The following is a 24486-nucleotide window of genomic DNA, read 5'->3' as shown; positions in this document are numbered from 1 at the left end:
GTTTTGAATTAGGATAAAATTGCCGTACAAACCTTGCTCTCCTTTCACGCAGTAAACTGATTGGTTAGGATATGGGTTTTGTAAGGCTAGCATTGGCCGGGCAACCAGAACAGCAGATCTGGGCTTATTAGGCCTCAACCACTGCTGCTGGCCACCAGACCAGAAATTCCCATTTCCTGCAAGCCCCAGGCAGGTTCAAGGCTTGGCCTGGCAGTGTCCATGCTGTCCCGGCTGTGAGCCCCATGGCTGGTGACACTGAAGACAGGGGTGCAACCGGTGCAAGCAGCAAGGCCAGTGCCCTGATGAGTGCTCGCCAGTGCCACCAGCTGCTGGTCAGTGTCAACCAATTGTGCTGCCACCTGTGATGCTATCAGCCTCTGAGGTCGGGCTTGCGCTTGCTGTGCACCAGCAATGTCTTGAAGCTTGCTGTATTTTTTTCTATGGGGTTGGGTTTTCTCTTTTTCTTTCTAAGGCAGGAAACAAGGCACGAGCAATTATGGTGTTCGTGTCTTGCACGCTTCATGAAAGCAAGTGAGCAAGGCTGTTCTCACGCTAGCTGAGGGAGACATGTCAGGTCCCCCGGGTTTCCCCACACCCTTCCACCACGTGCCCCACAGTGGTCAGGCTGCAGAGTGAGAGGAGCGGTTAGGGATGAGGGATACCCTGTGAAATACCGGAGAGTCTCCCTTATTAGAACCAGAGGGCTCCAAAGTAAGGAATGAAGCTGTAGGAAAGCTGGGGAGACGTATGCTCTCAGGGTCGTCCCCCTTATCCCACCCCACTCAGCTAGCGCAAATTTTGTGCCAAAGTTTTTAGGCGTCTTAGGGCCATGTTGTATCCCAGTTTGGGGATTATTCAGTGCCTGTGAGCGTTTTTATCAGCATCAGAAATGGGTGGGAAGCAACCTCTGGAAAACAAACACATTTTTAAGGATACCTGAGATCATTGCAGACATTTTCATATTTCACAAATATTAGAAAACTGACAAGGAATGCTGCCTATATGGGAGATGTCTGTTTGGATCCCGCTTCAGGGTATTCCACTTTTAGTTTCCTACCTCTTATTGCTTAGGATTCCTATTACACTATTGTGTAATAGGATATTGAAGGCTACACTAAAAAGGCAAAAATTATCAGGTCTACGCTAGCCTTTACACCATGGACTGCCCAGTGAAGAAACATTAGTGCCACAAAAGAGAATGTGATGTTTGCCATACAGGGAAAGTTGGAAGTGCGTTCTCCTGTTCTCCTGGTGTATGTAGACTTTCATGCCATGGCTACAGAGAACGTATAAGAGCAACTATATAGTCAGTGTGGAAGAGGAACATTGTTTTCATGTTCTTTTTCTAATTTTTCCAGAAGTCATAAAAATAAATATTACCTGCCCTAGAGGGCTTAAAATCTGGGCTAGGAATGTGACACACTGCCTTAGTCTTCGCTGCGGAGGGTACCCAAGAGAGAGGGTAAGCATCCGTGATGACAGCAGCCAAAATTCTTCATGGTGAAGTGTGAAACTCTGGAGACTGGATTTCCTTGGCTGTGTTTATTTAAGTTATAGACCCAAAAACAGTTTCCACATTTACACTTGCTTATCCTAAAAGATTTGTCTCTTTTTTTTTTTTGAGGAAAGTTGTGTTAGTGTTTCTGTAGAAAGCTGTTTTTAAGGCAAGTGTACTTACACACTTACACTTATCTGACCCTATGGCAACAGTGTTTGTTGCAATCTCAACATGTGCATCCTCACAGCAGCTTGCAAATTCTGCATCCACTTACTCCCATCCAGCAGATGGATATCAGCAGCACCAGGGAGCTTAAAGGATTCAGCCAAAGTACACAGAATTATTTGGAAATCAAGAAATTTCTGTCCATCCCCACCCCTTGTGACCTCAGCTTTGCCTTAATCTATACCAGCGCCATTTCAGAAATTTCATGACTGGTGGATAAAAATCTCTTCCCTTGTGTGTTGTGTACCAAGGAAACTGAGGTTTCTTTCTTACCCTAACTTTTTTTTTTTTTTTAACAACATAGACAAATATAACAAATATTCTTTTCCCCCTCTCCAGAAGTGACAGGGAGCTGTGCTCACGTTTGCAGGGTCTTCTGTTTCTTCACAGCAGAAGTTTTCTAATCAAAATCAGATAGATGGTTAGTGTGTGTTTTGGGACAGCGCATCCTGACATTTGCTGGGAAACAGATGAAATACCTGACAGCTTTCGCAATCAGCTGCAATAGAACTGCACAGATGAGCCTGAGCCCAACGGCCTTCGCCTTCCTGGCCAGCCCCTTGCCTTTTTAGGGAAGTTTGGCCCTTGCTTCAAACTTGAGTGCTTATGCTTATCTCTGCCAACCTAGAGTAGAGTTTGTTCCCATTCATTTATGCTGTATCTGCAGCTTCTCAGAAGTGGCCATCACCAGCAGAAGCCGGCCGTGAACAGGAGGACTGGGCAGTCTCCGGCTGGTCGTCTTGGCAGGAGCAGTGGGAGAACCTCTCCAGGTGTGGGAAGTCTCACAAGGGAGTTGAGATGGGGTTTGTTACCAGGAGCCTGGGTTACTGAGCACCCGCCCAGGGAGGTTATTTGCTGAATTCATGCACGTTACAGAACTGGGTGTATGAGCGGAGGAAGAAAAAGAAGTACAAAGGGTGGTTTAAGGAGTTCCCTCAACGTTTTTGAGAGCAGTCCAGGCCTGGCTACTGTGTCCCTTTAGGAAGGGCCTCTTTGCTTTATTATGAGCAGAAATATATGCAATGGCTCCAGCTGGTTATAAGTAATCTCTTTCATAGTCTTAGGTACAGGAGGGATATTACATTCTCAAAGCTTTCTGGCAGTATCATGAACTGACTTGAAGTTGCAGTGTCTTTGGAGATGAGATTGGGCACATCTACACTCTCCAGCAGTCTCTGTGCCAGAAAAGGGATTAGGCTACAGGTTTCTGAGGGTATTTCAATATGTTGAAGCATTCCTTTACCCTAATTCTGCAACACAGGAGACCTAAGTGAGTGATTTTCTGTCCTATGCATAACTGTACTTGCAGCATAAGCTAACTAGAAGTCAGAGGAAACCTAATGAAACTCTGCAGCACAAGGCAACATAAAATGCTGGGATGATGGGCTCAGTGTTAGGTCTTTTTCCAAAAGCTCAGGGCTTCAGCAGAGCAGAAACAACATTCGGAAGTACTGCTGTTGGAGGAGGATGTTTCTGAATCATCCATAATGTTCCCAGCAGCGTGGGGATTTCTTTTGGGAATTCCCATCCACATACCATTGCCAGCCTTGCTAAAAAAGTGTTCAGCATGTCCTGGGGTAAATTTATCTTCCTGGCCATCTCAACAGACAGAGCACTGATGTTGTAACAGCTTGTCTCTCCAACCAGAGCTACTGAGGGAGGAGGAGGATGAAATCACTTTTCCCCCTTTTAATGACATTTGTGTTTTAACACAAAAGCCTTCAGCCCCTCAGTGCCTCCTACCTCAGCCCCATGGGAGCAGGGGTATCAATGCTCAGCTTTTGCTGCTCAGCTGTCGTGCAGCAGGCTCTCAGCAAAATAATTTTTTTAAAAAATATAATCTTTTTCAGGTCAAAACACAAGTGATAGAATTAGGTCTCTCTTCTGTCTGACCAAATTATTTTTACGTAGCTACTTGGAGTGATTTTCATAAAGTTTAGCTCGTGTTACACAGGAAGGAAATTAGGCTGTCATTTAAACATTAAGTCGATTTGTGAGATAAAGAGGCATTTATTCTTTCAGAGGGCTGAACTAGTAGGAAAGACATTTTTTAACTCTTCTGAAGTAAGCCATTTCAAGAGTTTGGTAGCTGATCATTTGCAATACAGTTTAATAAAGACTTGATATCCCTCCTCCAAAAGGCAAAGGAAATACGCTGAATAACAAACTTGAAGAAAACAAGTCTGGCTTTTCTCTGCCCGTGTTGTGCCTTTCATTAGGCTCACGCAGTCTGTGCATCTGTGCATGATCCGTTTCACAGATAGCCAGATGTTAGCAATGAACTGAAAAAAAAGGGACTAAAAACTTTAGAGGTTTTAGCCTCCAAAGGAATTTAGTAACTTTTAAATCCCACCTGACACCTGATCCAAAACCTACAGAAGTCAGTAGAGAGTTTCCCATTTCCTTCATTGAGCTCTGGACTGAGTTCTCGGTTTCTCCATAGAAATCCGTTCTTCTTGCCACAGTGCTACATTAAAGGATGTTGAACATAGAGGATCTGAATTCAAAGTGTTTTCTAGCATTTTGAGCTACTTCAGAGACCACCAAAGAAGCATCTAAGTGTATAAGGCATTGTAAATTTATTTCTGAAAAACCATGTTTGGGTGTTCCTTATATCTAATGTGAGGGATGCTTAGATAACACATGTGGCTAAAGAGTTGGAGCTGTGCCCTGGTACCCCTCAGATGAGCTTGTGCTTCATGAACACCAAGGAGAATTTTGCACAGAGATCCAGTTCACTGGAGATGCTTAGTGGAGGGAATAAGTTTGCAGTGATATTTGCTGCTCAAGCATGAGTCATTCAGCTTACAAGCAAACAGGCAGAGATATCCGCAAGTCAGAGCATGTCTGAGCAGACGCTTTGAGGCCAGATGATCCAAGGGTCAGGTTTCCAGAGCTGCTGGGATGAGCAAAAGGCAGATGCATTGCAGGGACTTAGACACTTAACATTCACAGGCGCTTCTCTAAGTCTGGCAGGGAACCCCTCGGCAGCTTTACACCCCAATTCATGTAAACCTGTCATCATGCTGTACAGTCCTGGGGAGTCACCATGACAGGACAGTCGTCATTTAAAACGCCATCTTACCGAAGGTCCCAAGTAAAGGACATTTTGTCACCACCTCACACAGCACAGCACAAGTCCCTGTCACAATCCTGTGCTGATTATGAGAGCTCAAGGTTTTCCCTTTCCCATCACATCAGTTATGACTGTCAAGAGAACTGTGACTCAGCAAGCAGGGCTGGTGTTAGTGACGTGGCATAGCGGAAAAGGGATATAAACCACAGGGCGGGATGTGCAAGAGTGGTGAGATGACGGTCGGGATTTCAGTCTTGGGTGCTTATATGGGAAGGAGCTGGCTTGGAACCAGACCCAGTGCTCTCACGCAGGAGGCTGCAGCTGTCAGAACAGCAGCGTGTTCACTGTTTTGGTACAACTAATAGCTGCTCTGAGGACTTGCTTACATGGGAAAATTTACCAGTGTAATTATCCCACTGTAATTATCCCAGGATAGTTCTCCCGGTGGATGTGCTTGCTATGATATAAGATGTGTATTTTGAATATATGGTAAATTTTCTGCATAAATAGGTTTTAAGTTACACAGAGGAGGAATATTTACATTGCAGCCCAGCAGCAAAGGACAGTTTTAATCCTACTTTCCAGAAAATGTTGCACCTAGAATTTTTTATGCCAGAGGTACTTTCGGGGGGGAGGGAATACATGTCATTTGATCTGATTAGCATGAATGTAAAGCCTGACTCTTACCCATGGGGCACATCCTTTGCCTTTACAGAACCACTGTGTGAGCCAGGGTAAAGGTTGGGTTTCTATCTCTCTGTGATCCCGTTCAACTGTTTTTAATACTGTGGTCATTTGAATATATGTTCTTCATTTGACCTTTCTGTTCAAGCTACTGTGACTGAAGTTGGGAGAAGTCCTTGGACTGCTAAAAGCTCCTCAAATGTGTGGGGATTTTGACTTTGTTTACCAAGCTTTCAAGACAGATTCTGTTGCCAAAGGCTGTCATTCCCATTGCTTGAGTGCTTAGTCCATTCTTCTCTGACAACACTGCTTGGGATTTTAGCTTCTCCAGTGTGATAGAAGGAAAATGGCTGGAGAAATGGTGAACGCTGGGCTTGTTTCTCTATACTCCATGGCAGCAGTTAAAATTTCCTAAAGTCAAGCTAATCTGCACCCCTATACCAGAGGATGAAGATGGCTGCACTCCTGAAGCCCACCCAGCAGTCATCCATCACCAGTGCCATCATTCTGAGTGATCGTGAAGCAGAGGCGTCCATCATCAGGGATCATTTGGCTGGACCCAATTTACTGACAACACCCTCAAAAGGCAGTGATAATTTTGGTGTTTGGGCCCAAGTGAATACCAAAAGAAGGGAAAAAAATCCGAACAATAACTAACACCTCTAAATTGTCTTTTTATTTTCAGTAATTTGAAATAACAACAGCCGTGTGATAATGGGCTGAAGTGGTTTGATAAAATAAGCAGCAACACTAGGAAACAAGCTTTGGACTTAAAATTACTCGTCTAGGTGTGTGGTGAAATTTAGATCTAAGGCATCAGTGTGAAGCTATCCTTAGAAGGTAATGAGTAAAATAATTGCAAATGATTGTGCTTCCTGGAAAATGCCTGTGCCAAACGTCCAGACCTAAGCAGCTTGCTCTTTTGTCAGGTGCAGAAAGCACCTCTGAGAGACAATTCATTTGCTTTTCCCCCCTCCAATCTCAGCAGGAAGAGTAAGTTCCAGAAATCCATAAAAGCGTCTGTTTTGCACAATGCAATTTCCAGAACTCTAACCAGTATTTCTTTTCCAGTATCTAAGATAGAGTTATTTTAGGATTATTGCCTGTGTGAAACTGTACCATGTTCACAAGAGTCTTTCTCTTCTTTTCCAGTTTGCTGGAAAATCCTGGCCCTGCAGCTGACTCTCGTTTCCAGTACAACTACGAAACTTGGGAATGTCAGGTTAGTCCAAAATATAACTCTGTGCTAGCCCCACTCCAGCTAACCCTCCACTTTCTTGCTTTGCCAAAATTCAGCCAGACCTTTCTTGCTGTTTTCTGCCTGTCTTTTTTAAAAGACATAAAAACATAAAGGATGTAAAGAATACATACTGCTCTTCAGTGTTTCTGCTCACGGTCATTCAGTGGTGACTGAAGGCATGTGTTTGTCTGGATTGCTGTCCACCTACAGTGATTCTTCTCACACTTTGTTTCAGACACTTCTGTGGGTCGAAGCATACCAGTTGAAGTGGATGAATCCATGCCATGGTCCCCATTTCCTGAACATGTCTTGGGAAGAGCTTTGCAGCCTTCTGGAGAAGATGTAGAGGATGAGAAGTCCCAGAGACCGTGTGCCACTGGAACACCTCAGCCTGTGGCTGATCCACCATGCCTCTGCAAAGCATCAGCACGTCATCAGTCAGCACTGTCTGTGGAGCCAGACAGCAGCTTGTGGTCAAAATACACCAGTTCTGATGGAGATGAACACTTCTGTTCCCCCAGTGAATCAATAGCTGGAGCAATTCCCTCCAAGATGCATCTTGTAGCTATGGACAAACCAGGCATGCAGCCAAGATCACAGCTTTCAGTTGACACTGGGCAAAACTCCAGTAAATCAGAGCAGAGCCTGTCTGTTGTTCCTGAGGACTCACTGGAGGAGAGCAGCCAAGGGAGTTCACAGTCACAGCAACCCTTAGGAAACAGACCCCCAGCAGAGCTGAGGGCGGTGGACATAAGTTACAACTCCCAGTCACGAGACGTCATGGGCATCAGGCACCTGGAGCCCCCTTTACCGCTGGTGTCCGTGCTGAATCCCCAGGACCTTCCAGGACCGCTGATCTCCAGAGAGTTTTTTGGACCTGATCATCAGCAGTGCCCTATGTGCCAGCACTTGCCCCATCCCAATGTCACCTCACAAGCTCACGGCTGCTTTGTACACGGCTGTCCAGCAGAGCAGCATCTCCAGGGCCCATGTGAGTAACACTGCCCACCCCACAGGAGGTTTTCCAGGTCTGTCACAGCCATCATCCACCAAGCTGGTGTTTTCCTACTGTACTTAAAGGCAAAGCATGGCATGCAATTATTAATCTTTTAAAACATCTATTTGCAGTTCATTTTATATTTCCAGATGTTGGGGTTTTGCAGCCGGACTCTCTGATGCAGAACCTCTGAGCCAGATTAAACGTCAAAGAGCTCACAGTTATTCATCAAATGAAGGCTAATGATTTTGCCTTATAACTAGCCTTTGTCGGTCATGCTGTGCATGCACAGCCTTCTCCCTGCTGTTATTTCATATTCTAGTCATTTCTTTCCTCCTTGCATCAATCATTCAGCAGCTTCCTGTACCAACTTAATTCCTGTTGGTTTCATAGATTTCCTTATTCCGACCTGCATCCTCAAAGTTGAGAATTTCCTGCCAGAATCAGGATGGGAGGTTACCCTTGATCTATGTAAACAGTATCTCCCAGCATTATGACCAAACTCACCCATGTGTTTTATTTCTGTGCGAAAGGAGCGTGACATCCATCATCCTCATTTTTTTTTCTGTTGCCAGCTGAAATGAAAGCTCATTACTTAAAATGGAGCCCTCTCAGCTGCTGGTGATTGTATCACTGAATGCTGATGTGACTCTGTCAATATGAGTGTTTTGGTTCTTGGAGACTACGGCGCAGTTTACAGCCTGCTATTAATTAGTATTCCTTTTCAGTCTCTGAGATTTTTATCTGCTATGAAGCGAGCTTTGAACATCCAACAGCAATATAATTGTTTTAATATAATTTATATTTCATTAGACTCATGAGAAACTAACCCATTTGGGGCTGGCTTTGTAATAAAAAGCCATGGGCCTGTTCTGATAACCCTTTTTTTTTTTTTTTTAACCTTCTGTTGACTCCACGGCATTTATATTACATCTGTTTAGGGAGTTTTGTCATTCCAGCGATGTGCTATAATTAGGTATATGAAAGAGAGAGGCTATATCAGAGCCTCCATTTTCACCTCTGATCTTCAGACTTAGTAAAGCGAAAGGGCCTACAGATGGACTTTCATCAGTGTCTACAGCTGAACGGTTGCAAAATGTTCTCTGATTTTCTTTTCGTACCTTCTCCTTTCAGTTCAGCTTTAAGCAGACAAAGAGCTGGTTGCAAAACACCCCTCGCTATTTACCTCGATGTACCTCTTCCACATGCGGGCATCGTGAGAAGTAGGACATTTCTTGAATGAGGCCATTTTGTTTTAAAGCAGGAACTCTGAAAGGCTTTCTTTAGAAAAATCACTAGCATTTCAACCATATCCAGAGGGCAAAATGAATAAACTAAGCTCAGATGGCTGGAGCAGATTTGGTCAGGACCAAGAAGCTGGAATCTGTACTCCTGTTTCTCTCATGCCTGGGACAGTGTAAATCACCTCCCGACAGCTCCTTGAGTTTCAGATAATTGTTGGGCAGTGGCAACCCACAACAAAGCTCTGCAGTTTGTGTGTTACAACATGCCTCTCCTGGGGAACAGCAATTGTGCCTGTAGGCTCTAAGCTGGCTCTGGACACCTGCTATTTGAGATACAACAGCAAAACTGCTTCTGAAATCAAAGAAATCCTCATAGCAATGCTATGTGCCCAGGGACCATTATTTCAGATATGTATATGTGAGAGCTTTTGGTGGGGAGGGTCACACACGCTTGGCCATGCTGTGCTTCTGAAGGGCAGGGGTTGCATCCGTTGAAATACATCAGATACATCCAAAGGAAGTTGGTAAAGCATTGGCATAAAAAACTGTAAACCAAACTGCATCTCTCAGAGCCCTGCCACCTTTCCTAGGAGCGAATCCATGAGACCTATTTGCTTTTAAGTTTGTAGTCCCAGGCTCTTTCACCCTGTCCTTTTGCAAACAGTTTAAAGGGGGAGCACGAAAATCTCCTAAAACAGTCTCAACAAATACAGTGTTGCCAACTCACAATTTCATCAGGAATGGTTAGTTGGGTTTTTTTTAAATATTGTCTCCTGGAATTGGACTGTTTCATCAAAGCTTTGTTTTCTTTTTTTTTTCCCCTCCTCTTTTAAAATAAATTTTAGTCTTCATGGCTGCTAGGAAAAGGAAAGCATGACCCCAAAACAGCTAAAAGGATTTTAAAAAATAGTCTTGGAGGGGCAAAAAAAGAGTGTTTTAGTACTACAGCTTTCAGAGCCAGCTCACAACACCAAAATCATGCAGCGCTAATAAGCCCTGCCAAGCTGGACTTTGATCTGCACACAGCAGCTTGAAAGTGTGCAGAGCTGCTTGCCTAATGAAAACTGCAAGCAGAAAGACTGGAGGAAAAAGAGAGAAAATAGTTTTCGCCTTTTGGGAAACAAACAGCTTACACTGCTTTCTCTCTCAGTTTATGTCAACAGTTCCACTGTATGTTAGTTATTAAACAGCATCATGTGTGCACAGCCAACAACAGTAAGGTTTTCCGAATTACTTGAGAAAAATCTTTTTTTTGGGCTGCCCCTGCAGCCCCTTGGATGGCAACAGGAGCAGCAGCAAGGCCTTAAGAGGTCACTTAGGCAGCAAATTCATACAGGGTGAAATAACAAACCAAGACATTATTTTTTCTCTTTTCATTTTCAATAATCACAGTCTGTTTAGCCTTAGTGTTGCAAACTGATTTGTTCCAGGTTTTTGCATCTGCTTTCATGAGAGTATTGGGATGATTCATTTTCAGAAGTTATCGCCAAAAAACAAATTAAAAAAAAACAAACAACCAAAAAACATCAAGGCATGGTAAGTGCAGGGATGAAGCAGCCCTGAATGTTTAACTGTTAGTTGTCCCGACAGCCCAGCCCAGGGTGGAGATCTGAACCGTGCTGTGTGTGAATGGGAAATAGGAAACTTCAGACTATATTGTTCCTTAATCTGGCTTTTTTTCAGACCTAGATACCTGCAAATCCCTCCAAACTGCTCCGGTTCCTGAGACATGAAAGAGGACATACCTGCAAAGGAGTAAACACAAACTGAGGGAAAAAAATATATTAGCTGAAATGATAGTTGGTGCCTTTTATTTTCTCACCCTCCCAGATGGCAGAGCTCCTTACCAACAGTTTGCACATATATCGCAACCGCTTCCTCCTGTTCCTGGACCTTGCATAAGAGTTATCCGCCCAGCCCAGCAAGTCATCCCAAATTACTCAAACTTCCGTGCTCCCAAGGGCACCAGAGACCGACCACCACAGAGGACATGCTCCTCCCCTGGTCCTCCTCGATTCCCGTAAGTACATTTCAAGAGAGTTGTTGGCTGTGTTGGGTAGAAGCTCCTCTGATCTGATTTTGTGTGCTTTTAACTAATACTTCTTAAGCCTTGGAATGCTGGTGTGCCTGGGCTGCAGGGGTACATGTGAGATGCTGGGTAGTTTTTGTTATTTGCTGTTTTACACCCAAAAGGGGCCTGACCTTACCCTAGTGAACTTCAAAGCTGGATACATGATATGTTGTTACAGCACACCCTGAAATGCATGCTTTAAGGAAGATAAATGCTTGAAGGTTAAAGGGATGAGGGGTTGAAAAACATCCCTGTTGAAACATTAGAGTTCTCCTGCTTGAGAGCAAAGGTCAATTTGGTGTCTCACTGCAGTCTTCAGCGTTTTGTTGTACCAGCCTGAGATGCCTCCATCATTGACTTCCACTGACTTCCTTCTTATCTCTTCTGTAGTGAAAAGAAAAAGGGCGAAAATCTTACCCATCTCATTGCAGTTTGCAGCCTTTTCCATGATTTTTCATATAGTAGTAGAATACCACCTGTGCAACACTTTTCATCAAGGGCTTTTTTGACTGGTTTTCAGATACTAATTTACCAGGCCTTGTATCTCCCTCCTTATTAAGTATGTCATTAGCAGGTGGGAAATACTATCCATGCAGGGTTTTCTCCAGACTCAGCTTCCTGAAGACAAATTGAAGTTCAGGTATTGAGGACATCTGAAATCAGACTGATTTTACTTTAGTGTCACAATACTTTCAGAGATGCTAAACTGTTGGAAAATGTCCACTTATGTGACGTGGTTTTGACAGAAAATTGTGAGAACAGGCGGGACAAAAGAGGGTGGACAACTGAAATACCTCACTGCCCTGGTTTGCGTAAAGCTAGGGACTGTGGCAGAAAAATGACAGCCAGATAAGAAAGTACTTGCAGCAGAGATAATTGCACTAAAAAGTTTATATGAAAATGTAAAAATACTGAGGAATAGTGGGTATCCGTTGCAGTAGTAAAATTTAAAAACAGACTCCTAATTTTTTGTGCATTTGTTATATAAGAGGAAGGTTTGGGAAGATCTGTAAATTTGTTGAAGGGTAGGTTCTGTGGCTGTTGATGAGGTACGTGTTGCTTTTCTTGGTACTTTCTTCTTCTAAAAGAAATACAGAATACACGGGGTCTGTCCTGCGGCTGCGTGGCTGGTATTTGCATGCTGATTCCAGGAATGGCAGTTATATGTTCGTAATATTTGCCTATAGAGTACTTTGTAACAGAAAACATCTGTACTGAAATGAATAAACCAAATCTTAATGTGACAACAGAAAACATGCTGTGACCAGCCTGTCATCATTCATTTAAGGAAGGGAAAGAAAAAAGAGAGAGTGGGCTTTATTGACTAAATATCACTGGGCGGAAAAGCTCTCTCAGAAACCTAACACTCATCCAACAGATTCATCGCAGCAGATTCAAAGGACACCTCATGCAGGAATCTCTATAGATTTGCCTTCCCATTGACTTAAACTGTGATGTCAAAGTTTAGTAGGACAAGGACTGCTAAGCTTCTCTGTTTGTTAAAACGGAGAAGGCATTAGGCAAGGTTATTGCAGGTCCAGGGTGCAGATTACTTGCATGAGGGATACCTGCTCCCATGAGTGCATAAAATCATCCACGATGCAGTGGATGGTTATCTTTATCCTCTCTTGTTTTTCTTTCTAGAAACCAGCTATACAATCAGCTACCTAATGGTCAGTTGTCTCCCAAGCCATGTGGCCCAGAGGAAGCGTGCTGTTGTCCTTCTGACAATTTTCCATCTCCAGCTGCTGTCCCAAGACCTCTCAGTAACCCTGCAGCCAAGGGAACTCTCAGAACCAGCAATTTGCCGGAGGAGTTGCGTAAGTGGTTAGCAAATCTATTCTGTGCAAGATTTTAAAGCATAGCCTGACAGCTTTAGGTGGGAAAGCTCCAGGGGGCAGAAGGCAGGGGTGAAGACATTAAGACACAAAGACAACAAGAAAATACTGAGTGTCCTCACATCTGTGTTTGGTGGGGTGGAATTATCCCCTTGAATCCTGAAAACTTAATTGTCATTAATTGCTTGTTATTTTGTTTACAAAAACTAAATACTGTTTAGATTGTTTTCATGACTTCTTGCTAAACAGGATGTCCCTTTGAGGCAGGAGGCACTGAAGCTTACAGTAAAAGACTAATAACAAACAAAGCCCTAGGGATAAAGCGTTTCTGCCTGCCCCAAACCAGACAAATATGTTGAGTCTCAACCTCAGTTTCTCTCTGACCTGGTGAGTGGAGAGGACTTTGGGGTGGTAGCCTGCAGAGAGAGCTGAGGTTGGCACAGGCACTGGCTGAGGCACTTTCCCTGCAACAAGCCCCTGAAACTCTTTCATCCTTCAACCCTTACAAGAAAGAAAGGTTTCAGAAAAGCTAGCTTCCTTCTTAATGCTGTGCAGACTTGCAAGTGAGATATACCATTGCTAAGAACACTCTGCATCTCTCCTGAGGTTTCAATCTTTCCTTTAGTCTTCATTTTGCTCATCCCCTTTCAAATTCAGAGAGTTGCATCTCTCCGGCGTGTAAGAGTGAGCAATGACACTGGATATCACTCTTGGATAAACTCTTCTTTATCAATTAAGTGTGTCCTAGATACTTACTGGATGAAACTGTTATTTGTGATACATGCACAGCTGGATCACATCAACCAGCTAGTTTACTCCAACCTGCAAATTCATGATTCTTTAACTATTAAAAATACTCCTTCCATGATGGCAGGGGCAGCTGAAGACATTGCTGTCACCAGCCAGTCATCCTGCCCACACGGGGAGTTAATGCCGCTGTAAGGTGAGTCCGTATGGCACGTGTAAGAGCTCCTCCAGCTCTTGGTCAGATCAGTGAGGTCTGGGGGAAAGCTGTGCTGGTTGCAGCCAGTGCAGGTGGCCACAGCTCTGGGTGAAGGCCCAACCTCATCTGTGCCAAAGGGCTGGGGCAGAAGCAGCTCTGGCAGCAGGGCAGGGCGAGCAGCAGAGTAGGGTTAGCCTCTCCGGCTTCCAAAGAAGTGCTTGTCTGCAGCGAGGCACTAGGAACTTAGACCTGGTTTCTGGATGGGTGACTGAGTTCAACACCAAGCCACTGTGCTATCCCACATCCGTTTTGTGCATAATCTGAAGAGATGTAAACGGGAAAAACCTAAAACGTGGTGGAAAAGGAAGGTTGTGGAAGTCTCATCCTCCAAATGGCACATCTTAATGCATCATATATTCATATGAACTCTCTCTCCTAGGCAAGGTCTTCATAACCTATTCGGTGGACACGGCGGTGGAGGTTATGAAATTTGTGAACTTCTTGCTTGTAAATGGATTTCAAACTGCTGTAAGTATTCCTTCTAGAGAGAGGGACTTTAAACCAGGGGGAGAAAGAGGCTTTTTTTTTGTAAAACCAGAGATGATGCATGATCCATTTAAATGTTTTTCTGTTTATCATCACATTTTGTAGATTAAATGAGATACAAATGGAATGAACTAGACTTCACTTTAGAAATTGTAGCTTAAATGATTTGCCTTTTCATATGCTCACATTTTAACTGAATTTTATCCTTTAAAATGTATTTTAGTAATGACCTTGGAAAATTCCATTTAGTGACTCCAAATACCATATGGGCAATGGTGTGAGGTTTTGTAAGCTATTCCATTAACATTGTCTCATATTTGATTGTAATATCAGTGTTAAAAAAGGTCAATTTTCACATTCATCATATCCCAGCTTCCTTTTTTCTGCGATGCTATTACGTTGTTGGTTCTTTAGATGTGAACACCTTACTGCTAAAAAACGATCTAAAATCAGTGTATTTCACACAGCTTAATAAAACAGCCCATCTCATGGTTTCATTTGCTTTGTTATACTTTTAAAAGGGATTCTAAAATCACTGGCCTGAAAAGAACTCTGCCCTACTGTCTAATCCCATAAGTCATCCAGATTCTCCCTTCGCTTTTTCAGAGTTTGCTTCATCATAACAGCCCTCTTTAAGGAGACCATCCACAGAGGCTCTAGAATTCAGTATTCATCAAAACCTTGATTCATATTTTCTTATTTCAAGTGCATATTCTTTGTGACCCCTCAACCTTCACTGTTTGGCTTCAGTTCAGGAAAGCATTTAAGCAAGTGGCTATCATTAAACTGAATGAGACTCAGTGGGGTGCTTTGCACATGCTTATTTATTTTCATGAATCAAAGATTCTTTTCCAGAGACTGCAATTATACTTGTCTCCAGCAGTTCTGTACTATGACCAATTCATAAGAAAACTGTTGAGCACCAGAGAGGTACGGAGTAGAAGGCTCATTAATAGCACCTTTCCTGGACAGGCAATTCTTGGACCATGCTGCAGAATAATATATAAATTAAAATGGCCCCAAAGCAGGGAAACAAATATGTTCTCCACTTTCAAAAGGGGGAAAAGAATGACTTCAGAGCAGAACATGACTCTTCCATCTAAAACTTAGAGAAGTTAATACTTACTCCATTGGTCACGGTCACTGATTGCCAGTTTCTGGGCTTACTGAGCGTGCAGGGAAGTGAGCAGTATTGGTTGTATTTAGTCCTATGAAGTTCTCCACCTCTCTGCTGTTGCTGAAGGTCTGGATTACCGGATCCAGCATCAGTGACCTGTCTGACTTCCCACTACGCACTCTGAAAATTCGGTACAATATGAAGCTAAAACTTGACGCTCGGTATATACCCTTGCAGCCAGAAAATAGCGGACATTTGCAGCTCTATAAATGGAGAAGGTGGGTAGCCATTCACCTTCTTGAGGTGTTTAGAGAAGCAGAAAATCCAGTTTGTAAATGTTGAATATCTAACATTCGTTGTTCCGATGAGCAAAAATGCCTGGAAGTTTGGAGCTGGCAGGGCAGGGTGGCCAGTTGAATGGCCAGCTGGGCAGAAGCATGAAGATGCGCCTGCAGCAGCCCCTCTCCACCTGCCTGGGGTCAAGACCATCCAGCTTGACTCTGGACTGCAAGGAAAGGAGAGAAATTGTCCATGCACATATGTACATATGTGATGTTTCTTCCCTAAGGGAATTAGGTATGCATGTTAGAAATTAGGGAAAAGAGCAGGCACCTTTTCAGTGCCACCAAATAGAGAGGACAAAAGGATGCTCATCACGGATTTTCATTCTCTTGCAGATTGATATATTCGAGGACACGGTACGAGGTATTGACATCATTAAGTGGATGGAGCGCTACCTAGGTGATGTATGTAAAGGCCATTTAACCTTGTTCATGGCAGAAGTGACCTGAGGAAAATGGTTGAATTATTCTGATAGCAACAGAAGCAGAATCAAAATACAAGACCCTACTATTGTCTTCCCCGCCCCTACAGAAATGGCAGAGGCCTTGCAGTGAGAGCATAGGCAAATCTCACTCACTTCTACCTCTTACGATCCCAAAGCTCTTTCTTGAAGAAACGAAGTGCTAATCCTAGCATTCCTGCCAAATTCCAATGCTGGCTGTTACATTCAGCCTAAAGCTGCCATTGGACAAGTTGTTCCTCCATCTCATTTTTAAATAGTGAGGTTTAGCTATATTTGGTTAAAATGATATCCCAGGCTGCATAGTAGTAACTAACATCCATCCTGCTTCTCACCTGTAGTTTTTATCCAAAAGACAGAAGAGTTCTTCTGGATAAACCATCCTGTATGTAAACTGGAAATTGATACTCTGCTAGTCATGTGATAGATTTTCTCTATCACTTTGAATGTATCTAAGCAGTAAAATAGAGATTCATATTGGTGCCAGTGCAATCCCCTGCAGCAGCACCTTCCTCTGAAGTACAAAGGAGCAGTGAATGCACATCTCCTTTAGGATCAAGCCAAGTGGTCCCAGTATACCAGCACAGCTGAACACAAACTGGTGATTCTGTTACCAGACACATGCCATCATGGAGTGGCTTCCTTTGATTTGTGCCTTGCCACTGCGCCTCTGATTCACTCTGGGCACATCTCCATGCTTGGGAACAGGGTTGACGAAGCGGTGGGCTCTCCCCAGCCTGAGCAAGGAAGCTTAACCATCTGACACAGCACTACACAGGTTTCCCAAAGGTGTTCAAGCAGGACACTTTAGCTCAAGTGCCCTGCATGAAGAGTCAGCTTGGGGCTTCTGCTGCAGCAAAGCAGTCATGCCTTTTTGGGGCTTCCATCAGGACAGAGCAGGCTTGGGCTCACCATGCATAATGGAGGTACTGAAACTAGAAGCTAGGGTGAATTTGCTTTTGCCAAGAATGTCATTATCATTTAAAATACAAACTGGCACATCTCTCTTTGGACTCTTGCACAGTCAATAGGAGAGACCAGTGCATGCAGAGAGCGATTCCCCTCCTCCGCACGGGGAACCTTCTCTGACTGCTTGTCCTGGAATTGTCTGTTTTCCTCCATTGACTGTAAAGGCAGTTTCTAACTTCAAAGCCTCTACACGTGTGAGGAAGAAGGGACTGCTTGGACACAAGCAGGGGGATGTGTCCATCCAGGCATGTCTTTGCAAACCTTCAACATCTGTAAGTGCTTACATGCATGTCAGACACAAGCAAAAGTAATTCTGGAGTATGTTAAGTCAGTGTAAAGGATAATGGCTTCTTACTGTATTTGACCCTGTGGTGGGGCAAATTCCCTTGATATTACACAGAAGGAAAGAGTTAATTAGGTGCCAGGCTGACTGTGAGCCACAGACTTGGAAGCCTTACACAGCCTGATGTGGCCTTGGTGTGCCGGGGATAAAAGACAGGCACTAGGGAAACACAAGTAGGAGGCTTTCATCTGCCTAGCGTCTTCACTGGCCCACCATTAAGGAGGAGAGATGTTTCCCAGATATGAAGGACGGCCCCTCTGTGGAAACCTGAGCTCGGTGGGGGCCTGGGATTAAATAGGTCACAGGCAGGATCCAGGCTGTCCCAGCGAGGCAAGGAGCATTGCCTTAAGCCCACTGCAGCTGCCCCTAAGTACCCCTAAGCCTGCCCAAGCCATCTGCAAAAGCCCACCTCTCTGCGCAGACACCTCTCTGCACACCTCACTGCTAAGATCAGCCACAGAAGTTGTAGTTTCTTTTGCCAAGAGCCCTAGACGTAGCTTCCACAGACAACTGCCTTTAGTGGCTTTATGTATAAAAAGCCATAGATGGTTAAATAGATGCACTTTTACATAAGCTGTTGGAAAACATTTTGGTTTGCACTTGAAGATAAAACTTTTCTGTGTATGCACGTAGACAATCTACACTGATAAAAAAGCTATTTTTTGCTTTTTATTACAGAGATTCCAACTGTACGCTGGTAGCTGCTAATATACCTCTTGACATTTAGATTTTCTATATTATGAGATCTCGAGAAATAATAAGGAGAACGAGTATATGAGTTCTCCTGCATTTCCTGCCAGAATGAATGAGATCCTCTCATGTTTGCCCAGAACATGAAGATCACTTAAAACACAAACTGGCAGATTTCCGATCTGCCTCTACCAAACACGCTGTGTATCCCAATTTCATAAAAGTGCTTTTCTCCCTAACAGAAGACGGTGATGATAATCATAGCAATCAGTCCAAAATACAAACAGGATGTGGAAGGGGCTGAATCCCAGCTGGACAGGGATGAACACGGCTTACATACTAAATACATCCACAGGATGGTAAGCAAGGATGTGCATTTGCTGTTGTACAAAGACTCTGTCTCTTCTTCTCAGAAGACAAATCTGTCTCCAAATGGCAGGTTCTTTGCTTTGTTTTCTCCAATCCCCATAGTTAAACCACCCCCCTTTGGAATTCATTAATCCTCCCTCTCATCAACTCCGTATGCTCATTAACATCTGCTAAGAGGCTCAAGGAAGAAGAATCCTATTAAAAACGCTCGTCTTATTCCTCTACATTCTTTATTGTTCTATGGGTTTGTTTCCCTCCCTCACCTTCTTGAGCCCTTGTTGCCCTGTCATATAGCCCTGAGCACAATCTTATCTAATACCACCTGACCTTCCTCACTGTAAACCAGCCCCGATCGCTTTGGCCATCCTGTAACTGAGGTCTTTTTTTTCAGGCAGTAATAAAGCCGGCTGAAAGGTGGAATTGTAGAGCAAAGGCCAGGGCTGCAAAGGGGGTTTCTTGGGTGGGCAGCAGGGCAGGGGAGCAGCAGAGGTCAGAGATGCTTATCTCTGCAGTCTGTCACAGAACAGATGACCCACAGAGCCATGAAACTCATCCTTTCTCCCTCAGTTCACAGTTTGCTGCCTTTCTTACCCTATACCCATCTGATTCCTCAGTTTGATACTGCAGTCAGACTTCTCAGAAGCTGTCATCAACAGATGAACTCTCAGCAGTACTTTGCTGTCCTTAACACCCTGCCTGTGTCCAGGGACACAGGGAAGAGGCTGGGGCTCAGCTCAGACACAGAGCTGGGACGTGGGAAACAGGCTGGGTCCTAGCTTCAACAGGACACTGGCCTCCATCTGAAATCTTTCATCCCACTGGAGACTGAACGGGGGCCTTGGTGAAGTCAAACTTTGTAGGTTTTAGACGGATTTCATGGGATTTTCATTACAGCTAAACCCACAATTATTTCACACCACAGAACTAAATGCCCAAGAAATGTTGACAGATCTTTCCCGTATCCATTCTGTAGTAATGAAGAATCAGATTAAGTGGCCAAATAAAATGATACCAAGTCCACCAGCAATAGATCAAATAATTTAGCAGAAGAGCAGTTTCAAGTAAGCAGTAAGCAAAAAATGTTTTTACACATAAGATTCAGATGTGTGTGAAGAAAAGTTAAGATGTTTTTACAATAAATCTGGCAATATGTTCTATTTCAGATGCAGATTGAGTTTATACAACAAGGAAGTATGAACTTCAGATTCATCCCTGTGCTTTTTCCAAATGCCAAAAAGGTAACATACATACATGCACTTACATTTGTTCCATTGTTAAGCGTATCTTATTTTGATCACAATGCACCTGATGAAATCTTAAATCCAAACCTCTCAATTTCTTGGCTCTTAATATCCCACTAGTAATATTCCAAAGCTACATTTTACATGAAAAGTTTATAGCTTTATGTACATACAAGTAAAAAACATTTCATCCACAACATAAATCAGCACATAAATGTATTTCTGATGATGGATGTATAACTAAAACTTAAATTGTCTTGAGGGTTGAAAGAATTTAAATGGAGAGAGACAATCTAACCAGCGAGCATGCTTTTTATATTAACCCTTTTATAATCTTATCCAGATGTTATACTGATGAGCGAGATGGGAGAGATTTATGAGTGATGTGAGATGAGGATCTGGAAGAGGGTGGGTTGAGAATATAAAAATAAAGAGGATAATAAATATTAAAGTACTATGCCATTGTTTGAACTTTGATGGCGCCATCAAAGGCAATCTATAAGGTTTTTTAGGACTTAGACTTTCATCTGCCCTCCTTTTTGGTTTTGAAGATTCATTTGAGACTAAGAAATAGGTAATGCAGCAGCTTCCTTTACCCTTCTTCCTCACTCTGAGAGACTGCCTTGGACTTCTACAAGGCCAGAAAAGTTAAATGCCTTCAGTTATAGTTGAGAAATTGCATTCTTCCCCAAGCTTAGGATGGATACATTGAATTCGTGCTAAATGCTTTGTGCACTATTGAGTAGCTGTCATGTTATCTCTAGGTACAACTGTATCCTGGAAAAGTGTGGAAAGCTGCTTTATATTTATTTGGGTGCCCAAATCTTGAAACCTAAGTCAAGATTTAAACAATGTTACCAGTTACTGCAGAGCCCTGAAGTCCCGGGGCACTTGTGGATTTGAGTGTGATCAAGTTCTGTTTTTAGGCACTGACTTGAAATAAGCTCAGAAATTTGAAAACATGTCTCTGGATTAGTAAAATATGTGAGGTTCTTTGGAATGAACAGTACCTCTGATATTTCATGTCATTCAGCTGCCTTCCTGAATGATCTCTGGTCTTTTTCAGCATGAAAAGCTGCAAGACCGCATGGGTGAAAAGTGAGGAAACCAAAAGCACTGAACCAGTTAGCATTTTCAGTCAGTCTTTGCAGCTTGGTCTGGAGGGAGAGGGCAGGACTGCGCCTAACTTTTGGGGCTCCTTGAGTGCCTGCCACAGAAACCAGACCAGCCTGCAGCCACTTGGTACCTCAAGGGTTGTAGAGAGAAGTGGCCCAGCAGGCACTAAAGTCACCTTTGGGCCTCGAGGCAGACACAAGAACAATAAATATAGGTTAATTTTGGCTGTATCGAGAGACTATTTAGCACATAGTAGTGGCTCGCTCAGACAGTGAACTATAAGGAATTTCCAGGGTTGGTTTATTCCCCTGCTCTTATTAAAGCATCAGGCTTAAGAAAGCCTTCCTGCCCATCCTCTGCAGTCCACATCACCCTTCAGTTCTTCAAGAGGTCGCTTTCTCATCAAAATTCTGTGGATCAGCATCTTCTACTGCCATTAAGCTTTGCTGTCATTCTTCACACATTTCTTTGGTGCATCATCTACTTCCATCTAACTGTTAATGATAATATAATGGGGGACATCACAGGTGGAAGGAGAGTGCCAGAGCCTGAACAAATTGCAGTAACGAAGTCTGTGGGCAGTCAGAGGAGGTGAGGTACTTGAAAAACACCACATATATGTATGATTGATGATGTTGGTGGATAAAGCACTTTCATTTCGTTTTTTTCATACTGTCCTTTACAAGTTCAAGTACTACTGCAACTGTCAGTGGATAAGAGCAGGGGAGCAAGGTTTTGAAAGTTTCGTTCGGGCATGTCGTTCTTAGAGGAGTTAATCTCATACGAAGCACATCATAAAGCACTGTGAAAATTAGTCAACCTTTCACTATGTGAAAGTTAGTCAACCTCCAACCAGAAGGGATCTGTGTGATCCAAAGATGTTCATTAGGAAATTAAACAATGAGAGGAAAAAATATAAAATGTAGTTAAGGTGGAACTGCCATTTCCAGCTTCCCATCGTACACTACTAAAGGAAACCTGGGTGTTGCTGGTTCAAGGCTTGCATCAAGCCAGTCCACAGACACGTGTCCTCATGATCTCTTCACCCTATGACCAAAGCATTAAGCCATGATTGCCCCATGCTGGAGGCTCCCTCTGGCAGAGCGGAGGCAGCAGGTGAGGTGAGGTAAGCAAGGTTGGTGCCAGGGCAGCCAGGAGAGCTCAAACCGTGCTTTAGAGACATGATCTTGAACGCACAGTCCTTCCCTCTGCACTGCCCCCTTCCTACTAGTTTGATTCTGAGAGTTATCAAATACTCTATGCCATAGAGAGAATTTCTTCTCGACTTACAGATACACAGCCTAATGAAGACATCTAAAAGGGCAGTAACCATTCGCCCGTTAACTCCCACCCAAAATGACTGCTGGTGTCGTGTGGCAAGGAAAAGCCCTCTTCTCACTTTCTCTGCTCTCCCTCTGAGTCAAAATAGCTGCTATACCCCTTGCCTCTTCAACCTCCTTTAAGTTAAAATTAATGCCAGAGCTGATTGGTGTGCAGGTACTTTTTGCACCAAGTTTATGATGGAGGATATTAAATGAAATTGGTTACAGGAGCGTATCTGGAAGAAAGGCATAGAGCTTGTCTCTGGGTGTATAGTGTCTCTCTCATTTTATTCCTACTTGCTGGTTTCTTACCTACTATGCATTTCTCACACTAATTTCCATCTTTTCAAGCTTAACCAATGATTTACCATGTGGACCTACATAAAATGCTTTGCTGTAGTTCAGACTGACTAGATCCACTGCATTTACTTCCTCCAGAAAATGTAGTCTCATCAAGAATAGAGAGAAGGCTTGTTTGGTAAACCCGTGCTGTGTTTTATCACATTTCCTTTTACGGCTTCTACCAAGATTTAGTAAAGAAAGAAAATTTGGGTAATAAGGGTGTGCACGTGCATGCAAACACAGTTATCTTTCTTTCTGCCAGTAACACCTGAATCTCTTGGTCATTTTCAAACAGCTTTGTCAAAGGAGCAAAGTTCACAAAGATTAAAATCCATTCCTATGCAAAACCAGACCTGCAGGTGAAGACAAGAAATCTTATTCATGCTCCTACCAAACTAAACACTGCAGGATCTAAGCTTTGTTGGGCAGTGAGGTGTCCACCTGGAAGAGCAAATTTTAAAATCTCCACTTTGGGAAGACTATTCACCAAGGCCCACGCCTTCTCAGCCACTGGAGAAAGCAGAGAGCGAGGCTTGATAGATACCTCTGCCACTCACCAAGCTGCTTATTCTGAAGCCTGTGTGAGGTCAGACTAATGGGTCTGTAGGTGCCTGGGTCATATACCTCCTTCTTATACCTAAATCCTGTAGATCTAGCAAAGTGGTCCCACCAATTAACACAAATCGCTTCCTAAATAGTGGAAACAATGATATTTGGTTCCTACAGCCATGCATTCCCAGGAAAAGACAGCCAATTTGAGAAGCATGAGGCTTTGGAATGAAGGATTTGGACTGCAGCTAGGCTGTTTGCTGGCAGGCAGGACATTCTGCTCATGCCAGGGCATCCTCTGGCAAGATGCCGAGCTGTGGTGCATGCCAGCAGCTTTTTGCTCAGTCCTTGTGAAGCCATCTCCACTGGCTTGACAGGGACTGTGCTGTTCCTAACAGGGGCCATCTTAGGAAAACAATGCCCTGCGAAATAAGAGGTTCAGGGAACAAGTGTTAGATATCTTGACTGCTCATGTTGCTTACCTGCTCTCTCACTTTGGCTGTGTTCTGGTGTCACCAACACCACCTCTCTAAAAAAGAAATCAACATCTCCACGGTGGGCGTGAGCTGGTTTTGGTCAAGGAGCAAAGCTCTCTTTTTAATTAGTGTTACGAATATACCCCTTCACCCCTACATTTCCAAGCTGTCCATATAGAAACCTTCCAAGGCTGTGGAAACATGGGAACATGAGGCCTGAGCAGGCTCCTCTCCACAAGCCTGCTGTCACTGTCGAAGGCCATGGTGCTCCCATCTTCATTACATTAATGGGCATTAGCCAACCCGTCTGAAAGGCTGCATCTTTCCCAGACTGCAGGGAGTGGTGGAGGTCTGACCCTGCTCATCTGGAGATAAATTAGCCTCTCCTTGAGCTCAGCATCATCCCCAGCCTCCTGCTTTAAAGGGGGCCAGGAGGAACCATGCTTGGTGAAGGAGGGTGGAAGGGGAGGGGGAAGAAGGCTACCAGGATGAGAAATGCTCCCCTGTGGTCCCGCTCTTTCTGCACTGCTTCTCAAGGTTGAACATGTTGTGTGGATCCTTCAACAGCAACTAAAGTGGCAGCCTTTCCCTGGTAGGGGCACTGAAATGTCTCCCTTTTCTTCATGTGTTTTTTTTTCACAAGCCTTTAGATGCCTGTCACTGAGATCAGAATCCCTTTGAAAGGTGGTGAAATTAGCCAACATGATGGCAGAAAAGAGGGAGAGACAGACAAGCTGTGAGATCACACCAAGTTAATTTATTTAGGAACCCAAACACAATTCTGAAGC

At 43.7% G+C, this 24486-nt stretch overlaps 1 protein-coding gene across 2 annotated transcripts in view; it reads left to right on the top strand.

Annotated features, from left to right (window-relative positions):
• TRAF3IP2 (TRAF3 interacting protein 2) overlaps window positions 1–24486 on the top strand; it is a 32480-nt gene that overhangs the window by 993 nt on the left and 7001 nt on the right. Inside the window, exons 1-9 of one of the 2 annotated variants that reach the window (XM_054061313.1) lie at window positions 2450–2493; window positions 6636–6705; window positions 6959–7714; window positions 10795–10984; window positions 12680–12855; window positions 14256–14344; window positions 16157–16225; window positions 18526–18642; window positions 19816–19890. In XM_054061313.1, the coding sequence (XP_053917288.1) occupies window positions 6699–6705; window positions 6959–7714; window positions 10795–10984; window positions 12680–12855; window positions 14256–14344; window positions 16157–16225; window positions 18526–18642; window positions 19816–19890 (1479 nt within the window). In that variant the 5' untranslated portion in view covers window positions 2450–2493; window positions 6636–6698. Of the gene's footprint in view, window positions 1–2449; window positions 2494–6635; window positions 6706–6958; window positions 7715–10794; window positions 10985–12679; window positions 12856–14255; window positions 14345–16156; window positions 16226–18525; window positions 18643–19815; window positions 19891–24486 lie in introns of those variants that run through there. The other variant, XM_054061312.1, reaches the window with a different exon arrangement.

This window comes from Cuculus canorus, chromosome 3 (genome assembly GCF_017976375.1).
Source record: "Cuculus canorus isolate bCucCan1 chromosome 3, bCucCan1.pri, whole genome shotgun sequence".
NCBI lineage: Eukaryota > Metazoa > Chordata > Aves > Cuculiformes > Cuculidae > Cuculus > Cuculus canorus.
Note: the sequence above shows the minus strand (reverse complement) of the source record. Positions and strands in the feature narration are given on the sequence as shown.